At 35.0% G+C, this 25,948-nt stretch overlaps 2 protein-coding genes across 2 annotated transcripts; both read left to right on the forward strand.

The window, feature by feature from the left end:
• The first annotated feature begins 930 nt into the window (after positions 1-930).
• Positions 931-25,948, forward strand: LOC108371794 (cytochrome P450 4d1-like). Its single transcript, XM_017627399.1, has 5 exons — positions 931-1,077; positions 23,311-23,916; positions 24,005-24,074; positions 24,870-25,429; positions 25,503-25,948. Exons 2-5 carry the CDS (start codon positions 23,364-23,366, stop codon positions 25,868-25,870), a joined length of 1,551 nt encoding a protein of 516 aa, XP_017482888.1. The 5' UTR covers positions 931-1,077; positions 23,311-23,363; the 3' UTR covers positions 25,871-25,948.
• Positions 15,129-17,996, forward strand: Cyp4d1 (Cytochrome P450 4d1). Its single transcript, XM_017627401.1, has 4 exons — positions 15,129-15,690; positions 16,329-16,398; positions 16,457-17,061; positions 17,134-17,996. Exons 1-4 carry the CDS (start codon positions 15,129-15,131, stop codon positions 17,481-17,483), a joined length of 1,587 nt encoding a protein of 528 aa, XP_017482890.1. The 3' UTR covers positions 17,484-17,996.

Raw genomic sequence — 25,948 nt, forward strand, 5'->3', positions numbered from 1 at the left:
GTTACAAAAAAAAAAAACCAAAACTACAATTTGAAAAACAAACAAAAAAATATTATTAAAATGAAATACAATTTTCAGCTTCAAAAATGAAACTTTTCAAATTTAAAAAAGGGCTTGAAAAATACGAATTGAAAAATAGTAGCTATTTTGTAATTTTTCCAAAAGAATTTCGAAAAATTACAAAATTTCAAACATCAAATTTTCCAAAATAAATCAAAATAAAATTTTTGAAAAAACGTTCGAAAATAAAAAAAAAAACATCAAAAATTGAAGTTTAATTGAAGTAATACTATTTCAACACTAATAAATTTAGTTAAGATTTGTTTTCGAATTTCTAAATTTTTCCTGGTTTGATAAATTTTAATTTTTTTATACTAAATATGTACATAGATACATACATACAGTGACGCTCACGTAAATATCACACATTTATTTATTTTTTACAATATCCACAATGTTTTAGGTGATACATTTTTTCGTCAATTTTTTGTAAAAATATAGTAGATTGTATAACATAAACCATGTAGGTCAAAGTTTAAAACTTTGTGCACACTTAGCAACATTTAACAAATTTCAAAAAAATGCGATGAAAATTTTAAACTTTTTTTTCCGAATTTTTTGAACTTTATTGAGTGTGATGTTTTGTAGGTTATTCAATATTAGTATAACAATGTGCATGTTTGAAAATTTCGAAAAATCCCGTTGATTTTTGAGAAAAATAATGTTTGCACCAATTTGAATTTTTTCAGACCATATGTCGTGATATGATCTAATGTACTTTATCTATTACTATTGTTTTATACATACATACTAGAACAAATTAGCTAGGTCATCCACCAGCTTTCTTAGCTTCGTACAGTTTTATTAACAGCTCTCTCTTTTGACTGCCCATTATTTATTAAAAAAAAAAAATCCAATTTCTTTCTAGCACATTCTTGACAATCACTACAAATTTCTTCAAGCACATACATACATATGTATGCCCAATTCTTCTTTCGATTTGCAGACAACTGTTAAATGACGATCGGCAGCAACACCCGCCAACAGCTGATTATGACAGGCGTTGTAATTACAGAGGTATGTATGCACTTTTATGATAAATTTGTAATGCTCATAATTAAATGAAAAATTGCAAAAAAAATATATATATTTAAAAATGCTACAACATTTGCGTATAATGTTTGTAGTGCATTAATAAGCAAAGTTATTACACAAATGTAGCAAAGAAACAATTAATTTTCACAATGAAATAAAAACAATGTAATGAATACGTGTGTGTGCCGTGCCGGTGGGCTTTGTGTGGATGCACATGCATATGTAAGTACATATGTATGTGTGTAGCTTGTATGCGTGAATGTGGAAATGGATGCCGGCGTGGTGCTGGGAAAATCCGCGATTTTAAAGAGAAATTCATTTGTGTGAATTTAGGTACGTACATACATATGTATGCACATTCCGGGAATTTCAAGTTACCCATACTTTTCACCTACTTATTTATAAAGTAGTCACACTTTTATTTATTCTACACACAAATACTAATTTTGAAAGCCTATTTCATCATTCCTCTGCGTTTCACAAATGACACTTACATATATACCTGTAGTAGAGGTCTGCGTCCGCAACATTTTGAGCTTCTTCTTCTTATTTTTTACTACATACAAGCCAAAGAAACACGATTTTTTGAATTACTAAAAATTTGTATTCAGTTTTTAAATTACTAATAATTTATGCCCAATTTTTTATTTGTCCAAAAACTTACATACTACATACCATAGATGGAAAAAAAAATCAACAAATTGTAATCGTCGTAAAACAGTTTTAACTATACTGATGTACATATTTGTGTTAGTAATTTATAATGATGTTTATTTTTCGAGTTTAACCAATAAAGATCAAAGATTCTAATTAATATTTTAGTTTTATTTTTTTCGCTCAAAGGAAATTATTATTGCTCGACTTTTATTGTTTCGATCAAAAATAATGATTATTTTATGATGTTTATGTTTTCGCTCAAAGATAATAATTATTATCTATTGACTGTTATTTTGTCACTCAAGAATCATGATTATTCAAAAAACTCAAAAGCTATGCCATCGTGATTTCCGACGTAATAATTTATTTAAGTGGATAAATAATGCTCGATAAAAATTATTATATCTGAGCGAAAAAATAAAAATCATAAAATAATAATTATTTTTGATCGAAAAAAATAAAAATCAACTAATTATTATTTTTGTTGAGCTAAAAAATAAAACTCAATAATGATCATTATTTTTTAAGCGAAAAAAATAAAAATCATAAAATCATTATTATGAAATGCTGATTTAAATAATTTTACTCATAATATTTACCGTCCCTGCTATATACATATGTATCTATTTTCAGTTTTCAAATTACCAATATATCATGTCCGCCTTTAAAATAATTTCACTCGTATATCTAGTTCTTTATCAAAAATTAACAAAAATGTACAGCTAAATGTTAAATTACAAAAAACGTTGCTCANGCTCGTATATCTAGTTCTTTATCAAAAATTTTAGTTCAGTTTTTCAATTAACAAAAATGTACAGCTAAATGTTAAATTACAAAAAACGTTGCTCATATGTAGATACATATTAGACCGTACCGAAAAAAGATATTTGCCCTGCACCCCTGAGTCTAAAAAGTATTTTTGCAAGGCAATTTAACATTTTTAGTCACTTCTTCGGCATTTACAGTCGGATCTTAAAGCATGATGTATGGATGTTCCTGTCTCGAGGAGACAATTTTTTTGTTCCACAGTTCATTGACCACGAGTACCCCATGCTAGTAGTTACCCACCAGATCTCAGTTCTTATCGCCCTAACGTACCACCTTAATGTCAGTAAATTAAGGCTCCGCAAAAATCATAAAACTTTTGTTAACAAATATTTCGAATATTCCAGTAGAACTATATAAAAAATAATAATTTTATTACCTTGTATAGGTGGCACCGAAGAATGTAAACATACGACTCTCTAGGTTCGGCAAAGAAAAAATCGAAATTGCCTTGCCTAAATACTTTAGACGCAGGCGTGTACGACGACCTTTTTTTTGTTTGTTTGCTTGACAGGTGGTAAGGTGTAATGTACATACAAATGTATACATTTGCCCCAAACCAGCTCGAAATAAAGGGAAGAATTACACAGCTTGCATTGGTTCAGATTTCAAAGTGCAAAGTACAAACTGTGCAAATTCGTAATACAAAATATATTCTTGACTAGTACAGCTGTTATATAAGCGCAATACATTATATGTACATACATATTAACTTTTTGGCAGCCGGTCAACCCGTTAACTACAAAGGGCCGTCGTTTCACGGCATCCGCTCAGATGATTTTCGCTATGCTACATTTAGACACGGACGAATTCTTCTTACTTTTACACCCATACATACAATATGTATGTACATTCCCTGCAAGAAATATATCTAACTAACTATAAGTTAACTTGAAGTTGATTAGGAATGAGCGAAAGGTCACTATTATCTGTAAATTTTCTTTGAGGAAAGCTAACTACATTTCTATGACGATGGTCGCGAAATAGTAAAGGGTGCTTACCTCTGCATTAGATGACAACTGGTGTGAACGGCCTTTCAACTAGGGCTGCAAACCACTCCAAAAAACGGTGCGGTTCGGTTCAGTGGTTCGAACCACTTAGAAAAAGCTTGCACCGGTTCAAAACAGGGAAGCAACATTTTAACAAGCATGACAAGAATTTCTAGAAAAAATTTGTAAGTTTTAAGTTAATTTTTGGCAATTTTTTCACGGATTTTCTTCAACAAAAAAAAAATTATTTAAAATCAACTGATCAAGGCGATATTTGAAAAAATTTAATAAGTTTTACAAGTATACTTATGGTCAAAATATTAGCAGTTCGATAATGGACTATTTTTCTTTTGTTGGTTTAATGTTCATTTCTTTTTTTTAGTTAAAAGTATAGCTCGTTATATACAACAACCATATAAGTCCAAATTTCAAACTTTGTATGAAAATTAGAAAAAATACACAAACTTCAATAAGATTTCATTATAAACAGTTTCAAACTTTTTAATTAGAACTCAAAAAGCGAATGTAATATGATAAGTGCCAGTTTTAATGACAAAGCTTAAAATTCGCATCGATTTTAGATTTTTTTTTTTGCTAGCGGTGATATGCAGTTTCTTCCATATAAAAACATTTGAAGAATTTTTTTATATGAACGAAATTATGACTCACAGAGATGCCATTAAAATCAAAATTTGTTGCAGTTTTACCATACGGTTGCATTTTTAGAGAAAGTTGTGTATGTATAACAAAACTTGAAAAATGGATTTTGAACCGAACCGAACCATTTTTTCAAGTGGTTTTGGCATTTCAAAATAAAAATGGTTCGGTTCGACGCACGAAAAAAAGCGATCGGTTCGGTTCAAAACCGGTTTGCAGCCCTGCTTTCAACTAATCGCTTCCAATGAAGTTCGCGCGAACCAAAAAATGGCCTGTAAAATCGCCTCATGTGAACACCGTTTTAGCCATTGGCAGTTAACTAAAGTTATATACATTGTCGAAATCCCGCAGAAAACCTAACCAAAAGTAAGTTATTTTTTAATAATTCATAATTTTTTTTTCTGCAGGGTTAATATATGTATACGAATGTATATATTTACTATATGTACATACATATGTATGTATAAATCAAATTTACACATTAATCATTTTGAGTGAGTGATGAAATCACAACGGCGCTGATTTCATCTACTAACAAAACAAAAACTAAAAAATATGCGAAATGTATGAATAAATATTTTCCCAATTTTCGCATGTATTTTTTTTTCTCTTTTCCTATCCACAAAATTACTGCATTGACGCATTTGAAACGCCGCGTATGATCATACGCTTCCTGCCGGTACAATTGTATGACAGCAGCATTCGCCATTGTTGCCTGTTGCCTGTCGCATGTCGCGCTGCCTGACTGGCGGCAGCAGCAAAGGAATTTCGCGCAAAAATTGCGCCGATTAGAAAATTCGCATGAAAAGCGTACGTTCGTTAAATTTTTCTGCTTATTTAAGTGCAATAATAATTAAAATTGTAATTTTAATGAATGACTTTTCGATGAGCAGCAACAGCAGCAATGTTTTCATTTCATTCATTGCTCGAATCACAGCTGCAATTTCGTGTGGTTTTCTTCCTCGAGAAGTGTATGCAATTTGCGTCATAAGCGGGACATTAAACGACGAAGAAATAGTTATGCACTTACATACATCAGTATGTACTTTGTGCAACATTTCTATATACATATGTACTTCTATACCTACTTTAGGGGAGGTCGATTTATACCCAAAATTATGCTAACGAAAATGAACTAATGTGAACATTTTTCAAGAAACGTTGAACAACTCAGTCAGTTTTAAACCGTTTGAAACAAACATTCCTTTTACTCGTTATTTTTTAATCAGTTCAGTGTTGCTATAGTTGCTTTATAATGCGCTATGATTTTTTTTGTATGATATATGCGCAGGAAAGAATGTCACTCATACGCGATGTATGTATGTATGAGAATGAGCATGGCGTTTATGTAAATACGAGTATGAGTAATATTCCTTCCTGTCCATAACTCTATTAAAGTTGCATAATTTTTATTCACGATGCAAATTAAAATTAAAATATCTTTGGAAAATGATCTGATCTATAAAAAAGGTATACAGATCCGTAATCTATAGTCCAAAATTAATTTTAGTGTTTCGGCGTTTTTTTTGTCATTTTAGCGGATTAACGACGCAGTTCATCTGATCAAAATATAGACCAAAATAGGCGCAGTAATGCGAATTACCGAGACGCGAGTTCATGGGTCCAAGTTCCCAGTAGAATTTTCATTTAATTTAGGCCAAATTGCGATTTTATGTTCAAATTTTTTTTTAATATTAATGCGCTTTTCGCTAAATTCTTATTGACCTCTCGTGTTGAAAATTTTGATTTGTGGTGTTTTCGGAAATTGTGTAAATTTAAAAAAGTTAAATGATTTTCGTTCACATGCCTTCGGGTATGAAGTGCTCAAAATGACTTGCGCCATTTTTTTTTTGACTTCGAGAGGTATTAAAAAAATTATACCTATGTATATAGTTATTTTCCAACTCAGCATACATACATATCGTCGATGGTTTTTCAAAACCGCCCATCGACCAGTTGCAAAACCGCCTAAATCGCCGTTGTGGCAAAAATGAGATTTGGAAACCCTGAACCCCAGGAATCGAGTTTTATGCATAAAAATCATAAAATCGTTATTAAAACAACAGATTTGAAAAATAATAGCTAGTGAAAATAGCCTATCATGCAAAATTCGTGTGCCGTAAGATAGGCGGTTTTGCAAAAACATCGACGATATTTATACGCGTTCTTATTCTACAAATAGATCTCTCCTAATATGCAAACACATATGTATACGGGCATAGATAGTTACGTCTATATAAAAATATGTAATGTAAGAATTCGTGATTTTATGTACATATGTATGTATGATATGCATATGTTTGTTATTAACACTTATGTGTCAGCTATGCTCCGCCGAGCATTTACTAAATGGGGTAGGGCAATTGTTTTGGCAATAAAAATTCAAAAAAGAAATAAATAAATTTGAAACCGAAAATATTAGGGACGTCAATGGCTTCTAAGTCTAAAATCAACACACTTCTCAAAATTTATTCCAATGCGCATTGAGTTACATATATGTTTTTGAGATAAAATTTCGATTCAAATTTTTTCTTTATTCAATTGACGTCTTTCGAAGTTCATGGATTTGAGGAAGCATACCGGTTGCGTATCATATTCAACGCTTCGGAAGGGTAGATCCTTTAGGAAATGAATTTTTCATTCACTTAGTTCTTATGTATGGTACAAGTCCGTTTTCAGTATATGTATTTATTTGATCTGATCAACAAGTCCAGGGATTAACCCTAAAAAGGTTTGCTGCTGTCGACTGTACACATATGTTTTTTTTTCGACATATGTTTGTATGTATGGATGCCGAATCAAAAATCATGAAATCAGGGGAGAAGATAGCCACGTTTCAAATTGCTCAGCTGCTTGAATAAGACCAACCATCTGTCCGAGACGCTGACTGATGAAAATCCGGGATGTACGAGTACAATGCAAAGAAAAATAAAGAATTCTAAATACATCGTTATAATAAAGTCGCATATCTCAAATATCTACTGTACCAGCTAACCCAAGATTCATTCATTCGAGAATATGTTAAGTAAAAACCTTTACCGCGTGTGTCCAAAAATAAGTTTAAAAGTGATTGAGCAGTTTCCCTAGACCGGCATGTTGAAATGCGCTAAGAGCCAAAGTGAATATGTATGTACATATACAATTTCACTGTAAAAAAAGATATAAAAAAAAACGCTTGCAACACGCTTAAATTTGTTCAACAGTCTCTCCCACCTTGGCATGAATGAATTTTAATTTTATCTCCACCCTACTTAAATCCCGCTCGATTTCCCAATGGCGTGGCATTTGCCTCGCCATTTTTCCTCAATTTCTTTTTATTTGTTTTTATTTTTGAATAATTGCGACTCGCTCATCGCTTCTCGCGCTTCCTGTCGCCGTCAATCACTCAACCGCAAGTATCATAATTGAATCGACGCTTGCTTGTTGTTATATGTAGTACCGAGCGCTGAGCGCGCGCGGTCGAAAGCGAACATACCCGCGTATCGTCATTATTGTCGATCAACGCCAGTTGCATGCTGCCGCTTCTGGTAAAACGCGGTGAAATTAAGTGAAATCTGCAAGTAATTTCAAATTCAATGAAAAATATAAATAAACAGCATATGTGGCTGATCTGATGAAATGCCCATATTTGGTGATGGGGTGTTGTTGACCAATCAACGTCGAAAGCAGCTGGTCGAGCTGGAAACTGCCAAAACTAATTTTGCAAAATCTGTTCTCTCTTTGCTCGACTAGGGGGACTATTATGGATCAAAAATCATAGTTTGGCATCACTATTTCGCACCACATGTTTGCTTCTTCCTCTTCTTCTTTCCCAAAATTATTCTTTACTCTCTCATTCTCTCAATATTGTGATGTCACACCCAGTTGCTTTCAGCTCGATTGGCGCAATCTTGTATTCCATCATTCTTGCCCCAAACCAAATTTCACAAAGGAAGACGAAAAAACTTTCCACAATACATTATATTCCTCTTCTGTCGGAAACTCGGAAACACCAACAACCGTAGAGAAAGTACATATTCGTACATACTTAAGCAAACTACTTTTACCGTCCGTTGGAAATTATAAACTTTCTCCGAATAGGTTCAAAGGTAGGGATAATCTAGTTATGTTCCTTCGATTTTCTCGTTTCGCCCAATAGTCATCGATATATGCTTCTATACTTCACAAAGTTGCCTCACTATCAGAACCACCCTGGTTTTGTTTATTTCAGGGACGTGAACCGGATGGAAAATTTGCTCGGTTCGGTTCAGCGGTTCGAACCGTTTTTGCACTTTTGGATTGGTTCGTCAAAGCGGGTTTTTTTGGTTTTTGAACCGGGGTTTCGGTTCGGTTCAACGGTTCGAAAAATAAAAAAAATTACGCGTAAGTTTAAGTGTCAAGTGTCTGTCAAATGAGATGAGTTGCCTTTACATTTGATATTGTCACATGGTAAACAAACATGGTGGGTGTTACCATGTTTACCAAAAAGAAAAAAAATTGGGTACATTTATCTATTGAGAATTAGTTGAAACGAACCTTTCAATCTTTATAGAAAGTGGTTCGGTTTTCGGTTCGCATCAAAAATTTGTGGAAAATTTCAGTTTGGTTAATGGTTCAGTTAATTACGGTTCACGGTTCAAAACCGGTTCACGTCCCTGGTTTATTTAGTGTCGGTTATTGGAGGGCGATAGGTGGATACCATCACACTGTAGATCCTCGTTCCGTAAGGAAGTAATTGGTGGGAAAACTTTTCCAGAACGATCGGCGATTTATGTCCACAGTATCCTTAAATAATAGTGATAAAGACAAGATTTGAATAACTAGCATAGCATGGCTCAAAAAGAATGAAGCTGCAGAAACCAATCGATTTCCAACAAAGCTTTTCAAAATGGCGGTGTGGAGCTAGCTGCTGAAGTGCATGTACCAACTGGTATGCAAAATATTGTTTCGGAAAACGAACACCAGGCGATTTGATTTTGAATGTGCACCGTTCAATTCACTAAAAGAGCGACTCTGTCACAAATTTTGGAAAAGACCTGTGAGATGAGTATCGACGCACACGATCTCTTTGAGAACGACGAACTGTGCGCGCTTCACAACGACGTCCATATACATAGTTCAGCATATTAAAATACAGTGAAAGTATCCGATGGTAATCGGTGTTGGTATAGGAAAGCCTCCTCCATGTTTCAAAGATGAGTTAAAAAGGGACTGGTGGATATGGTAAATACGACAAAACTCGCTTAAGCGGTTGCAGCGCCAATGAAGAAGAAGATAGTCAGTCAAAAACTTATTGTTGGTCAACTAAATATTTATTGTCTGACAGGCAATTTCAGGTTTTTCGAAACACCAATAAAGATCTGTGCTATATAAAAAGCTACACGACCCGTAAAATTCCCAATTGGCGGTGTCATTGCACCAATGCTACAACGAAGATCTACCAGTACCCGAAAGCCACCTCTGCAGATGCTGTTCAGATGAAGACGAGGATGAGTACATTTTTCACTTCTGATGTGACAATTTTGGTGTTCTGTTTGAATCGACCAAGGCCATTGGGGACGGCAACGCTTTTTGAATCGAAGCAGCTGGAGGTATCGGTAGTACGATTATGTAACCGTCTCAATTTCATCTTGTGAAGTACATAAAGGGAGAATGGCAGAGATAAAGACAGAGACAAGGGCAGAGACAAAGACATATATAAAAATACAGAGGCTAAGATTGATATTAAGAAGGAGATGAAGGTGAAGGTGAAAATGAAGATGTAAACTAAATGAAGATGTAAAGGATAAGATGAAGATGAAGCTAAAGATGATTATTACGATGACGATGACGATGAAGTTGAAGGTAAAGATAAAGATAAAGAAAATTATGTGGGAAAAGGTATAGGTGAATATTAAGATAAATATAGAGATAAAATTAAAGATGAACATAAGGATAAAGGCAAATATGAAGATAGAAATAAAAATAAAGATAAATAAGATAATTACAGAGAATAAGACAATAAAGGTAATGAAAAATGTAAAGAAAGGAATTGAAAGATTGATATTAAAAAAAGATAAATGTTCAAATAATAAGTAAACTAAACAGTTTATTATAAAGAAGCAGAATAAAAACAAGTAATTTAAAAACAATTTTTTTAAGGCAAGCTTTTATTACGTTCTAAATATGAAACAAATCGGACCATAAATATCTCGACACCCGCGCCACCTAGCGGCTTAATTCATCCTTCATATTCATGATGACAATTTTGGTACTAAAAGCTGACAGAAAACATGGATTACTTCGTAAGGTGCTTACCTATTTTCCCAGCGGGCCAGATCTCTAACTCATATTCGTCATTTGTATTTGTGTTTAAGTGATGTATAGCTCATTCATACTCACCAATTACACTCGCCCACACAAAACATCGCTGATTTTGTATTAGTTTTTCATGAGTACATATGTATGTACATACATATTACAAGTACTTTTAGATGAAATGTACAGAGTTTTGTGAAGCAAAAATACATCGGGGATTAATAGGTAATGGAATTTGTTGAATTTTTGGTCATTAGCCTAGATGGTATATACACAAATACATAACTGTACATAAACAAGCACATGCTATTTACATACATACATACATACATAAGTATAGAAAAGATCAAGAACTTTTGAAAAAAGTGTATCGTAGTGGCGTCCTTGACAGCGAGAGAGCGAGAGGAAAAGGTGCGCCAGAGCCACATTGCTGTTAGTCACAAACATATTTAAGAGCATTTCAATGTGTATGTATGTATTGTACATCCGCTTAGTGCTCANATTGAAAAAAGTGTATCGTAGTGGCGTCCTTGACAGCGATAGAGCGAGAGGAAAAGGTGCGCCAGAGCCACATTGCTGTTAGTCACAAACATATATAAGAGCATTTCAATGTGTATGTATGTATTGTACATCCGCTTAGTGCTCAACGTACAATACACAGAGCCATTTGGCGTTGATCGTCATCTTGTTTCCGCCACCGCTGCATCCGCTAATGCGAGCAAACGAGCGGCCGATACATCGCAATGGAATGCCAACGTTTATTTGCTTCAATTGTACTATTTTGATGGCGCATGACGTTGCCGGGGTGGTTGATGGTTGATGATATTGGCGCTGATCTTGACCGGGTATTGCCGTGATCGGAAACAGAGGCAAAAAACGTAAATATGTATGTAGCTGAAAATGGAGTGAATGTTCACATGCAAATTTTGCAAACAAAAATTGGAAAATTGTTTGTTTACATATGTACGCATCAAAATTGAGGCAGGTGTACGAATTAGCAGTTGTAGGTAAACATTGATATATGTATATGTAAATAATTTGTTATGCCGACTGACGTCACCAATGTATAATGACGCGCTGCCATTATTTTTAGGTCGTTCTGGGCTATTTTAGATTATTTTTGGAACTTTTACTCTATTTTAATTCAAATCATTTTTAATTATTATTGTTAGCCGATTGAATAATTCTAGCTTGTTTATATCTTTTTGCCAGCGTATTTTTGCGCGCTTTCGTGTAAACAATGTAAAAGGATGAACATTGAGTTTTTATTTACTTTTGCGAATGATGTACATATGTATGTACATGTATGTATGTATGCAGTGTTTGAATTGAACGAGCTAGCATAGTATTTGTATATGAAAGTGTTCATTGGAGGCCATGGAAAATTTTTAGCGAAAAACAAATGTAGCAAAAATTTCCATCAATGGCATTGTAGATAAATTGTTTGTAGTATTTAATGGAATTTACTACGATCAATGTGCCATTGTGGGAACATTCATATGTACATGTGTGCTTGTATTATAACTTTGAAGGAAAATTGTGGTCGGCGCACATAAGATTTTAGCATTCCTTTGTGATTACGAAAATCTCGCAAAAATATTGCATGTTTGCTTACTTATTCAAGAGCTAATATTTTTTTTTTGAATTTTTCGCATACATATTATCATATACATGCACAGTTTTGACTACTTTTCTTTTGCTTTTTTAAGGTTTATTAATTTTTTATTAAAGTTCAGCTCCTTATCTAACAAAAGCCATATAAGCCCAAATTTCAAACTTTGTACAAAACTGCTTAAAACTGCACAAACTTTTCATCCCATTTCTAAGTATTTTAATTGGAATTTCTGAACTCATTTTTGGTATGCCGTTTTAGATTTTATTAAAATCTACTATAATAAAGTGATAGTTGGAAGTTGCTAAAAAATCGAATTTAATTTTGATAATTTTTTTTCTGACGCTGTTATGCACTCTTTTCCATATAAAAAGTTACTTTGTGTGGAAGAAAATGCGTGATACCGTCAGCAAAAAAATTATCAAAATTCAACGCGATTTTTAGATACTTTAAACTTGCGTGGAATTGGGATGAAAAGTTTGTGGAATTTTTATAATTTTTGTACGAAGTCTGAAATTTTTTTGGTATTTGTTAGATTTATATAAAAATAATAAACTTCAAACAATCAAGAAATAAATAGTCTAAATGTTGAGGTGCTATCGATTTGACGCGGGCTGTGTGTACATTGAGGTGCGTAAAAGTAAAGTCGGAATTCGAATGCTCTCCCCCCTAGGATTGTTCTGTACTGAAAAAATTATACCCCAGTTTTTTTATTTTGAAATCAGAAAATATTTAGAGGGCGCTCAAAGCGCCCAAAGTTTTCCATGTACCCTCCTAGTAAGCAATGCATTTCCCTTCGTTTGGTGTTTTCCCTTATTGTGCTGAAAGGAAGGGCTCAGATCGTATCGGGGTCGCGGCAGCAGCAATTCTGGCTAACTGATCGGCTTCCTCATTTACTCCGAATCCAATATAGACCGTACCAGAAAAAAAAGTTCGCCATACACCTTCGAATCTGAAATATTTTTTTGCAGGGCGATTTCGAAAAATTAATTTTTTTTGGTCTAAGGTGGAACGGTCTAATATACATACATCCTGATACATTCATATTTTGTATTATTCTTAATCTGCAAATGGACTTTGATTGTGAAAACTCTGTTCGTTGTCAATACAAAAATGTATGTACATTTATACATACATACATTTGTTAGCATTTAGTTACTATAAATATGTACATTTGCATATACATACATTAGGGTGGTCGTAAAATGCATGTGAAAATGCAAACAAATTTTTAGTATTAAAAAAATGGTTAAATAAGCAATGAGGTATTGTAACTCGAAATCTCCTGAAGAGAATCAGAATTTTCCGATCGAAAAATATTGACTTTCAATACGTCTATACCATTTCTACGAAAAGTGGTTTTTGAGCGCTTTGAGCGACCTCTAAATATTTTTTGATTTGAAAATAAAAAGAAATTGGGGTATATTTTTTCGATATAGAACAATCCTAGGGGGTGAGAGCATTAAAATTCGGACTCTACTTATTTTGGACCATCCTAATATACATAGATAGATTGATAGATAGATATATATTAGTAGCGTAAGTACTACGACCAGTAGGACTATTGTGCCCNGGACTCTATTTATTTTGGACCATCCTAATATACATAGATAGATTGATAGATAGATATATATTAGTAGCGTAAGTACTACGACCAGTAGGACTATTGTGCCCATACATATGTATATGGTAACATAAATACATACTAAGCCGTATTACGAAAAAAAGGTTAGCGTGTGTTAGTTTTATTTGAATACTTACGGCGAGAAAAAGTTTTGTGTGTAATTTTTTTTATGCTCCCGCTAAAAACCGCTAAATCGCGTTTTTTGTAATAATAATAGCATCCTGCAGTGGAATTCTAATAATCGCTATGCTCAATTTTCGTCGCCAAATTTCTCTAAATGAAAAGAAGTGGCGCCTAAAAGTATACTTACAACATGGAAAAGTAACATATAAAATGTGTATACAGCGTTAAATCTAGCAGTATGAGGGGCATCCAACTATGAAGATTTTTCATGTTGCTTAGGCGCGCCTGCGATTCTTATGGGGATTTGTNTGTTTTTTGTAATAATAATAGCATCCATAGCAAGATTTTTCATGTTGCTTAGGCGCGCCTGCGATTCTTATGGGGATTTGTGGCAATCAAAATTTTCGGTAGCGAATGTCGGAATCCGGCTGCTGGTCACTTCACTTGCCCAGCCATTTTTGGAAAAATTCAGATTTTTTAGGTTTTTTGTGTGGTTAAATTTCAATGAAAATCTTTTGGAACTAGTGCAGGTTTCTGTCCCGTTGAGCCCTGATTACATTTCTAAAATCAGCGCAATTTTTTTTTCACCGATGACGGCTCTAACTGCCCTCCAAATAAAAGTATTTTTCTTTTATTATCATACACATTTTAGTGTTGAGAAAAAATTTTCCTTCAAGGCATAACCGAAAATATTTAAATGTAAAATTGTTTGGCCAGCTGATGTAAAATGACTGATAAGCAATTTGCTTCATAATAATAATAATAATAATAGATTGGCGCTTACACATATGTTAGTGTTTGGCCGAGCTTCTTCTCCGACTTGTGGCGTGCGCCTTGATGTTGTCACACAAAGCGGAGGGACCTACAGTTTTACGCCGACTCCGAACGGCGATTGTATTTTTGTGAGAAGCTGTTTTTCATGGCAGAAAAACACTCGGAGGTTTGCCATTACCTGCCGAGGACGACCGCTGTTAAGAAAAAACATTTTGTCTATATTTTTTTGCAATGTTGCTTTGACCAGGGTTTGAACCCAGGTGCTGCGGCGTGGAAGCGCGCACTGCTTACCACTACGCCACAGCGGCCGACAATCTGCTTCATACAACGCATTCATATTTTTGAAAATTTCGGCAGCACTCACTGATAGACTCAAACAATTGATAAGATTTTTATATGCTTATTCACAAAAGGCTTGAGCCCAAACTGGACCTCTGGCACTTAGTCTATGCGTATGCAACTATCCAACCGAAATGTGCCAGTCAGTGTTTCAAAAATGTTCCTAATGTTCGGTCTACTTGTGGCTGCGGCGATACTAACCGCCATTGCGCTCATATATAAACTAAAGTATAAGTATTTGATTGATGTGACCAGTGACATACCATCAGCGCCGGCATTGCCCATCATAGGTCATGCTCTGTATTTTATAAATAAGCCATCGCATAAGAAAATAGAAAAACTCCGCGAATTCCTTAACACCTATGGCAATACAGTTAAAGTGTGGTTAGGTCCTGAATTGAATATAATGATGGCTGATGTGAAGGATGTGGAAGCGATTTTGGGTTCGATGGCATTTCTTGAGAAGGCAGGCGAGTATAAAGCATTGGAGCCGTGGCTGAGAGAAGGGCTGCTCGTAAGTCGTGGACGCAAATGGCATAAGCGTCGGAAGGCCATAACGCCAGCGTTTCATTTCAACATCTTGGCTCAATTTATTGAAGTGTTCGAGCGCGAATCGCGAGTTTTGGTAGCTAATTTGGAACGTGAGCGACAGATGCAAGGCAGTGAAGGATGTAATTTGTACGATTGGATAAATTTGTGCACGCTGGATACGATATGTGGTAATGGGGGAGGGGGGAGTGAAAAGGGAGATGGGACGGGTTTTAACGAGATTATTAAAGTTTTTTTTTTTTGATAATCTGGAGCTGATAACGCCTTCACTGACTTAGAAAGAAAATCGATAATTTTCTAAAACCCTATCACCTACATATTTCCATTTAAAAGTTAGGTTTGAAATTATATTTTATCTCCCTGTTCATTATATTAAAAAAAAAACTCGTTCAGATCTACGATTTTTTAGAATTTAAATTTCTAATTTTTGAAGAATGAAAGCGTTGAATTTTTTCTCCATTACGTATATACATCAAACAAAAAACTACTGTTATATCTGTTCTTGTATTAATTGCGTTGAATCTGTACGATCCACAAGCCCACTTTAGATCTAGGTGTGCGATATGACCGAAAAAAAAACACAAAATAATAAAAAAAAAATATTTAAAATGTATCGGAAAAATTAGAGTTAGATAATATTTTGTACAAGACGCAAGGTGGTTTTCATATAAATTCCATGGTTCTATCATCTTAAAATCTAAACTTTATACAGGAAGTGTCTGAGCCAAGCTTTGACTAAAGTTGTTTTTCATTATTTCCCCGATAAACTGACACTCTAAGACATGAGTGCATATTTTCTTAATTTCAGAAACTGCCATGGGTGTATCCGTGCTTGCGCAAACCAATGCCGATTCGGAGTATGTGCAGGCGGTTAAAACGTAAGTTTTACACATGTAAGGAATTTTTATCTAAGAAAAATTTAATTGAAAATTGCAGCATATCTACCGTGACACACAAGCGTATGTTCGACATTATCTATCGCTTCGACTTCACTTATCAGTTCACCAGTGTGGCACGCGAAGAGAAATGTGCCCTAGCTGTGCTGCATGGCTTCACCGAACGTATTATACTGCAGCGCCGCGAAGAGTTGTTGTGCAAACACAACGCCACCGCCGACATGGCTGCCAGTGCCGAAAAGAGCAAAGCGAATGACTACACTACAACCGAAGTGGATAACGACAACGATGTGGGCGCTAAGCGTAAGCAAGCCTTTCTCGATATCCTGCTACAGTCACAGATCGATGGTAAACCTTTGAGCAATTTGGATATACGCGAAGAGGTCGACACATTCATGTTTGAGGGACACGACACAACCTCTTCGGCCATCAATTTCTTCTTCTACAATATCGCCATCTATCCGGAGTGTCAAAGCAAGTGTTTCGCGGAGATTGTTGACATTTTGGGTACGGATAAAAGCAAGCCGGTTACCTATGACATATTGAATAAGCTGAACTATGTGGAGTTGTGCATTAAGGAGACGCTACGGATGTTCCCTTCGGTGCCGCTGTTGGGACGTAAAGTGACGCAGGAGTGCGAAATAAGTGCGTACAACTTGAAATTTTCATGCGGGCTTGGGGGCATGATTATTAGTTATTTAATTTTTTTTTTTTAAGATGGCAAAGTTCTTCCCGCTGGCACTAACATCGGCATTGCACCATTCCACCTGGGACGCCAGCCGCATCTCTTTCCCGAGCCGAACAGCTTCAAGCCAGAACGATTTGATATTTCGAATGGCGCTTCGAAAATAACCCCCTACGCTTATATACCTTTTTCGGCGGGTCCGCGTAATTGCATCGGCCAACGTTTCGCTGTTTTGGAGGTAAAGAGTGTTGTGACGAATGTGCTGCGGCATTTCGAAATCGAGTTTGTCGGTGATAGCACAACAGAGCCGATACTTATTGCTGAGTTGATATTGCGCACGAAAGATCCGCTAATGTTTATGCTGAAACCGAGAGTTTATTAGCCAGGGGTGAGGATGAGAGAGGCGGCGTGATAGATACATTTTAGGTGCAAGTAGAAATTTTGCTGTCTTCAAGAAAGTATTCATTTAGTGCCATACATTTTTGTACCAAATATATATGATAAGTGTTTTTTATAAAATATAGCAATTTCTAAAAAAATTATATTATATGTTTTTTTTTGCGAAAATCTTTTTTCCCCAAGTTGTCAAAGGGCTAAAACGCCAGTTACAATTAAAAACTGAGCACGAATTGTTGGTGATATAAGATTTTTATCATTTATAAATTGGACATAAATGTTTTCTCCTTTAAAAACTGGGCATAAATTCTTACCATTTTAAAAATCGACACAAACTTCTGCTTATTTAAAAATTATACATAAAATGGTGGTCATTTCAAAATAGAACATTAATGTGTGGCCAATTGAGAAGCTTGAAAAACTTTTGTAGATGGTTGCCATCTCTTTGAGAATTCGAATTTAATTTATTTATACACAAGTTATGTAAAATACGAAAATACGGGTGTCAGACAAGAGAGTGTTAAGAAATCTTTAGTTTTAGAATTTAAAATGTTTGATAGGGTTGCCAAGTATTTAAAAATTACATTCAAATTATTAACAAATTGGATGAATTTATAAAAGATGGGTATCAGTCGAAATTGGTTGAAAAGGCTGTAATAAATTTAGGAGGGTTGCCACCTGTTCAAAAGACCTATCTAATCTAGAATTAGGGCGGTTTGAAATGTCGAATTTAAATGGGTTTGAAAAGATTTTATTTCTGATATATATTTAGGAGAGTTGCCACATGTTTCAAAAGTCAAATTCAGCTTAATTCATCAGTTAATTGCAATTTGTATCACAATGCCAGACGAAAAAGGTTTAAAATAGTTTAAGTTTAAAATATTTTGAAGAGGGTTGCCACCTATTTGTAAAGCCGAACTTAGTTAAATAATACACAGGTTATATTTATATTATATATATGTATTATTATATTATATTAGTATATCGGTGTCAAAGGAAAGAGTGTTTCGGAAATGTTTAGCTTTTACATTTAGATTTTCGAGGGGTTTTCAGAAGGTTGCCATGTGTTTTTAAAGTTTAATTCAAATTATTAAAAGACGGATATAAATCTAAATGAATTTAAAAAGGCTTTATTTCTGTTCAAAGTGTACAGAGTGATTTCAAATTTGATGAAATTAAAAAGCGACACTATGCGAGACCTCCCTTCACCCAGAAACGGCTGCACGGATTTAGATGAAACATGGGACTCTGATCGCTTATAACTCTGACATTTGAAATAGTTTTTGAGTTTTTAAAATGCAGTTTTGGGGGTTAAATCATGATTTTGCCAAATCTTCGGTAACCGGGTAAAGTGGTGCATCTTCTTTATAGTTCTAAAATGATTTACTATAAATTTTCATGAATTTCACACGAAGATGTCCATCAATAATAATAGATTGACGCTTACACATATGTTAGTGTTTGGCCGAGCTTCTCCTCCGATTTGTGGCGTGTGTGCCTTGATGTTGTCACACAAAGGGAGGGATCTACAGTTTAACACCGACTTCGAACGGCGATTGTATTTTTATAAGCAGCTGTTTTTCATAGGAGAATACACTCGGAGGTCATTGTCATTGCCTGAGGTGGGGCGACCGCTATTAAAGAAAATCATGCTCGTGTTTTATTTTTTGATGTTGGCCGGAAACTGAACTCGAACCCAGGCCCTGCGGAATGGAAGCGCGCACTGCTAACCGCTACACCACGCTGTCGATATCCATTAATCAAAAATATTTGTATTTCTGCTTAGTAATTGTTTGCTAATGAAGATATAAAAATAAGTTACAAAAAAACTGGTTATAAAAGCTTACAACCTTATATATGTATGTGTGTATATATGTACATTAGATTGCAAACACTCCACGTACAAAAAAAAATCGGTGCTGTTTTCTATTGGAATTATAAAATCTATTAAGTATATTTTAAGACTTGCGCAAAATATTACAGAACAATATTAAGATTTACGTGAATTGAACCGATTTGACAATACTTCCAAAAATGGAGTTTTGTTTTTATAAAAATGGTTTAAGCTTAAAAAAAAATTGCATAAAAATACTTAAAAAATATTTCAACGGAATAATAATAATGAGATTTTTGATGCTGTTTTTGAACTTTTTTCAAAGATTGGTTTAAGAATAACTCAGCCAAAACTTTACCAACTTAGTCTTATGAGGTTCCATTGGAAACTCAAGCACGTACCATTTTTTTTTTTGCAAACAGCAAATCATCTTAATTCAAGTTGGAATGACGCTCCTTCATCTTACCTTTCTCTTTCATACTTTGAATGAGTTTATTTGCAAAGAAATAAAAAGGGTGAGAAATTACTTGTCCAATGATGATGATAAGTCTAAATCGGTATAGTTTTGGTTATTCAAGTGTTTCTTAAACCTATCCTTGAGAAATGTTAAAAAAACACCATCAAAAATCTGATTAAACTGTTTTGTCTTCGGAGGTGATTTTTTTTCAAAAAGTACTTTAAGAAATCTTAGTATTATTCGAAATATTTTGTTGGAAGTCTTCAAATATAATAAATGTTTTAATCCCGGCGGAAACCCCGCAAGTTTTTCTGGTGATGCAGTCTAATGTACATACATAAATATTGTCTGTTTTTTATAATAATTACATATTTATCGGGAATTGCATACATACATGCATGCGTTTGTATGTGTATGCATACATGCATAGGTATTTAGGAACTGAGCTAAAATTAAAAAAAAAAATAAATAAATAAAAGGTTGGTTGTTTAGCATCTTTTTGTTGTCATATTTTTGTAAGAATTTATTTTTTGGGTTGCTTTCAAAAAAACAATTTCGGGGATTATTTTTGGCGTTAAGCGGAAAAATGTCGATACCGCTAATTGGCAATAAAGTGATAATGTAAATATTGGCTGCCAAATCATTTTTGTTGGCAAGGTCAGAAAAAACAAAAACAACAAACAGAGAAGTTTTTAGGATTACCATATTTTTGCTTTGTCATAATTGTTAATCATATGATTTAAAGTCCCCCCCCCCCTTACATCATATAAAAAGAAGTCTGCGTACATTGAGAAAAATCTCCTCAGTCGTGTGAACAAAATTTTTGTTAAAGCTTTCGATCTCATATTTTCTATACTGTTTTTTTTTTTAGTTAAAGTTTTAGTCTCTATTTGCTGTTTTTTTTCAAGACACTGTCACTGATACCGATATTGTATGCCATGAAAAGAACATCGAACGAACAACTCTTTGTAATAGAAATTGCTTTTTTGGTCTCGCTAAGTTCGTGATTTATCTGCTAGTTGACCTCAGATAAAAAATTTTCCATCTAAAAATATATATGTACATTAGACCGTACTACCTACAAGCAAACAAAAAAAGTTCACCGTACACCCCTTAGATATGAAAGCATTGTTTCAAGACGATTTCAAAAAAAAAAAAACAAAAATTGTTATACCGATCCCAGGCACGGTGTTCTTGAACCAAATTCAACTGAGTCGGTCGGGAACGATGGAATTTCCAATTAGACTAATTTGGGGGGACGTTACCAAGTCATAATATGCGGCGAAGTTTTTTCTGGCTCGGTCTAATGTATTTACGAACGAACTCGATAAAGTGAGTATTGGACCAAATCAATTTTTTTAAGAGATTTAGGCATAGGTAAAAAAGTGATTTCTCCGTTTTTCGATGTTAGCCTCGGAAATCGAGATATGGGCCTTCGAAGTTCGAAATAGGCCCTTCGGTAAAAAATTATATTTAATTATTGCATATAAATAACTAAAAAGCTAAAAGTATAGACTTAGTTTACTTCTTATTTACATGGTATATAACTTTTTTTGTGCAAACTTATATTACAGGTGCTATAAGGGGTCAAAGTTCAGGTCTTCTAAAAATTAAATTCCTTATATTTCAAACAATTTTGAACAGATTTAAAAAAAAATTACATCGTTGTAAAGGTGCATATTTGTATACTTCGAACATAAAAATTTTAGAAAAAACACAATTTAAATGAAAAAATACCTTTTTTTTTATAAAACAAAAAATATTTTACACAAAAAAAAAATACTAACCGATTTTTAAAAATTGGTATCGTTAGAAAGATGATTAAGTCCTCTTTCTTGTGATGTGCATATTTGTATACTTCGTGTATAAAAATTTGAGTAAAAACTCATTAAATGGAAAAAATACGAAGGCGTCGGTAAATTTATATTTTTACTAATGCTGTTATTTTTGCTTAAATGGTTTTAAACCATCATATAATATTAGTTTCCCACACCCCAAATCAATTTTATTATTTAATTATTTTTGTCCAGCTAAATCGTCGTTGTGTGCGAAGAAGGCAAACTGCTATTGAAAATCGAGTCGGTGCTTAATAGGGTGTTCGGTTATTCGCTTTTTTCCAAAACCGGCCCTCGAGTTGTTCGAATATTACAATTTGAAAAAAAAAAAAAACGGTTCCCTATTTTGAAATTAAGAAAAAACAGGTTAAACTGCTTATGTTGGTGTGAAGTGATGACAAAAAATTACAATTAAGCTATTTAAAGTAAAGATGGCTTTTTTTTAGAAAAGAGCAACGCAAAATAAAGTCAACGTTTTTTTTTAGATCAAAAGTAAAACAAATAAAAAGCAGTGAAAAATTAACGCATGCTTTTAGTTTATATTTTTTAATACTTTATTGCGTTTTGTTCTGACTTTTTTTCGAACTGGAGCAGTGCTCTTGCCGCCGTAGCCGAGCGTTTAAATATGCCTACTGCTATTCGGGTGGTCCATGGTCCAATTTATAGTCCCAGCAACATCAAAATAAAAAAGCTTCTTCGGAGGTGGAGTAAAAGTTTAGTTTTCTCCATTTGTGTCACAACATCGAAAAGCAGAACAAAAATTGGAGGAGAAGCTCGGCCATACACGTAGAAAATCTTTAAGCGCTAAACATTCANAGCTTCTTCGGAGGTGGAGTAAAAGTTTAGTTAGGAGAAGCTCGGCCATACACGTAGAAAATCTTTAAGCGCTAAACATTCATTTATTTAAATCAAATATGATATGTCGTTAATCATCAAATAACCTAGAATATAATTTTAAAACTATTTAGGGGTTTCCCTTAAATTGGAACTTGAAAACTTCGAAAAACTTAAAACTTTTGTTGAGAGGTCAAAATTTTTATTAAATGAAAGAAAACCGGTTTGTTCGATAAAAAAACGCCTTTTTAATTCAAGACTTCAAAACAACTGCGTGCAGATATCCAAACGACCGGTGGAAACCGGTTGGGAAAAACCGAGTCAATCACCCTAGTGCTTAAACTTACTCATCATACATGAGGACCATTGTATCCTCCTCTCTTACAGCCAACATTTGTTCTATTTATTAACAAGATTATCTTTGCAAACGACTTTCAGCCGCTTAAATATTCGAGCAGCGAATTCACGCATCGATATTCACATAGTGTTTTGTATGCATGTATATATGTATGTATATTTGTATGTTGCGCATATAATACCACAATTTTGTTATACAAAATTTGAGTGTAATAATATTTACTAGTAAATAATCATTCAAATCAATAAAGTTCAACTTTGGTGGAGTTTGTATGCATACATGGCTATACATACATACATATGTATGTTTGCATGTGAACTGTTATGCGTACATATACATATGCATGTACATACATACAATCTTATGTATATAGGTCGAGAAAGTGCAAAAACAAGTATAAATGCTTCGGCGCGCACACTGCCCGCTAACAGTAATTTGTTGCTATTCAAAGCGTTTGGTTGGCGTTTTATTTAAAGTTTAATTTTTATTTCTTAGTGTTTAATCAAATTTTAATAAAAGAAACCACACACAAAAAATACCAAAAAAAAATGTTCACCGTTATCGCCGTACTCGTAGTCAGCACGCTAGTCGCACTACTCACCTACGTCTATGCCAAGTATGGACGTCTATACTCATTAGGTCGCCGATTTCGCGGACCACCAGCGCTGCCCATCATTGGCAATGCGCTACTCTTCCTAGACATTCAGCCTGACGAATTTATCAGCCGCTGCCTGGCGATGATCAAAGAATATGGAAAAACATTCCGCCTTTGGTTGGGCCCCGATCTCAATATTATTATGCACGATTTCCGCGACGTTGAAATTTTGCTCAGCTCCCCAAAGTTTACCACAAAATCGGATCAATATCGCTTCTTGAAAGACTGGTTGCATGATGGTCTGCTACTGTCGCATGGACGCAAATACCAACAACGACGAAAGCTAATAACACCTGCATTCCACTTCAAGATGATGGAAGGTTTTTTGAACTGCTTTCACGAGCATTCCGGGGTGTTGGTGAAGCAAATGAGAAAGATATGTGCTGAAAGGCGGTCGTTTGAGCTGCTGCATACGGTGGGTCTCTGTATGTTGGATACAATTTGTGGTAAGCGAGTGTGTGAAAGTGTGTGGAAGCAGAGCAGAGTGAAAATATTGAATCATTTGTGGCCTTTTGCTCTTTGATGTCTTTGCAGACACAGCAATGGGTGTGCATACGCAAGCGCAACGCAACGCTGACTCGGAATATGTAAGAGCGCTGAGAAGGTGAGTTAATATAGAGATATGTAATAGTCGTTAGTGTAAATGCAATCAAAGTGAAGAACGAGTTTACTGATCGAAATAATGGTAAAGCGATTTGTTCGTCTTAGATGAGTAGGATGGAATGGATGAAGTAAGAAACGTATCTGCAGAGCGGTCAATGCCGAAAGCTTAGGTGACCAGAACAGCATCCGGAGCCGACACCTTTTCAGAGTCTCCGCCCGTGAATGCAGTCTGAACAGACAAACCAGCTCAATTATAGCAGACAAGCAGACCGAGAGTTGACATGTTGATTGTCAGACACCAGTTTTCTAGATCAAAATATATTTGTTCGGTATTTATTAATGCGGCCGCTGTGGCTGAGTGGTTAGAGGGGCGTACTACCATTCCATAGGACCTGGGTACGGTTAGAGCAATCTCGTCAGGGTTTGAACAGCAGGCCAGTTCAGTTAGATACGGAGCATAAATTATCTCAAATTAGTTTGAGATGCAAGGGCCTTTGGTATAAATAATACAATTCAACTCTCGTATTGAGGGGACAAACTTTCATTGACTGGTGCAAACAAAGCGACCGGGATTCGGTTGCTGATGACTCCCCTTTAACCACCCACTACAAGCTACATCCACAAATGCCCATAGGTTGTATTCAGTTAAATTTCATCAAGGTGCGCCCAAATGCATGGCTTTGTACAATACTTTAGGCCGTCGCTTTGATTATGTTTATAATAGAAATTTTATATTTTCTCAAATGTTTTTTTGCCCACCTTTTCCTTCGTGTATGATCTTCTAAATTTGTTGCAGCTTGACGACAATTCTTCACCTTCGCATGTTCAATATAAAATATTACTTCGATTTCGTTTTTCGTTTCACACCGGAGGGGAGAGAAGCGAAACGCGCCCTCGCCATCTTAGACGACTTCGCAGAGCAGGTGATTCTCCAACGACGCACAGATTTGATGCAAGCACCGGAAGAGCAGCACAGAGGCAAAGAAGAGGAACTTTCTATTGGCATAAAGCGCAAAGAGGCCTTCTTGGATATTTTGCTGCGTTCGTCAGACGACGGCAAACCGCTATCGAACACGGATATCCGCGAGGAGGTGCACACATTTATATTAGCCGGACACGACACGACTTCATCGGCGTTAATGTTCTTCTTCTATTCCATCATCACGAATCCGGAGTGCGAGCGAAGGTGCTATGAGGAGATTTGTAGTATTTTCGGCACAGATCCGACAGCCATCGAAATAACGCGAGAGCGTTTAAGCCAGCTGCATTACGTAGATATGTGTATTAAGGAGGCGCTGCGTATGTACCCGCCAATAGCGCTGATCGGTCGCAAAGTGCTGGAGGAATGCACAATTAGTGAGTACTACAAAGCGTTGTTAATAAACTTTAAATTAAATTATTTTTTCAATGAAAACCTTTCCATTGTAAGATGATCACATTCTACCCGCCGGCGCCAATATTGCCTTCTCTCCATATGTGTTCGGACGTCAAGCTGACCTATATCCAGAGCCGAACAAATTCAAGCCGGAACGCTTTGATCTGACGGCACGCGATGATGACACAAAACCGAATCCATATATGTTTACGACCTTCTCGGGAGGTCCACGCAGCTGCTTGGGTTCAAAATATGCTGTGCTACAGATGAAAGTGGTAATTGTGAATATATTACTCAATTTTCAAATGGAATTTGTTGGGGATGCGTCGGAGGAGCCGACACTTTATACTGAATTAACGCTGCGCACGAAAGATCCGCTAATGTTTACGTTGCGGGAACGTAGAGAAATTAGTGCAATGTAAGCAGTAGCATTTTGAGGAATTTCTTTTTTAATATTTAAAAAAAGTTGATCGTTTTAAAAACAGATTTAATAAAAATTA

The sequence above is a fragment of the Rhagoletis zephyria genome, unplaced genomic scaffold (genome assembly GCF_001687245.7).
Source record: "Rhagoletis zephyria isolate East Lansing unplaced genomic scaffold, Rhagoletis_zephyria_1.1 Rzeph_scaffold_05225, whole genome shotgun sequence".
Classification (NCBI taxonomy): domain Eukaryota; kingdom Metazoa; phylum Arthropoda; class Insecta; order Diptera; family Tephritidae; genus Rhagoletis; species Rhagoletis zephyria.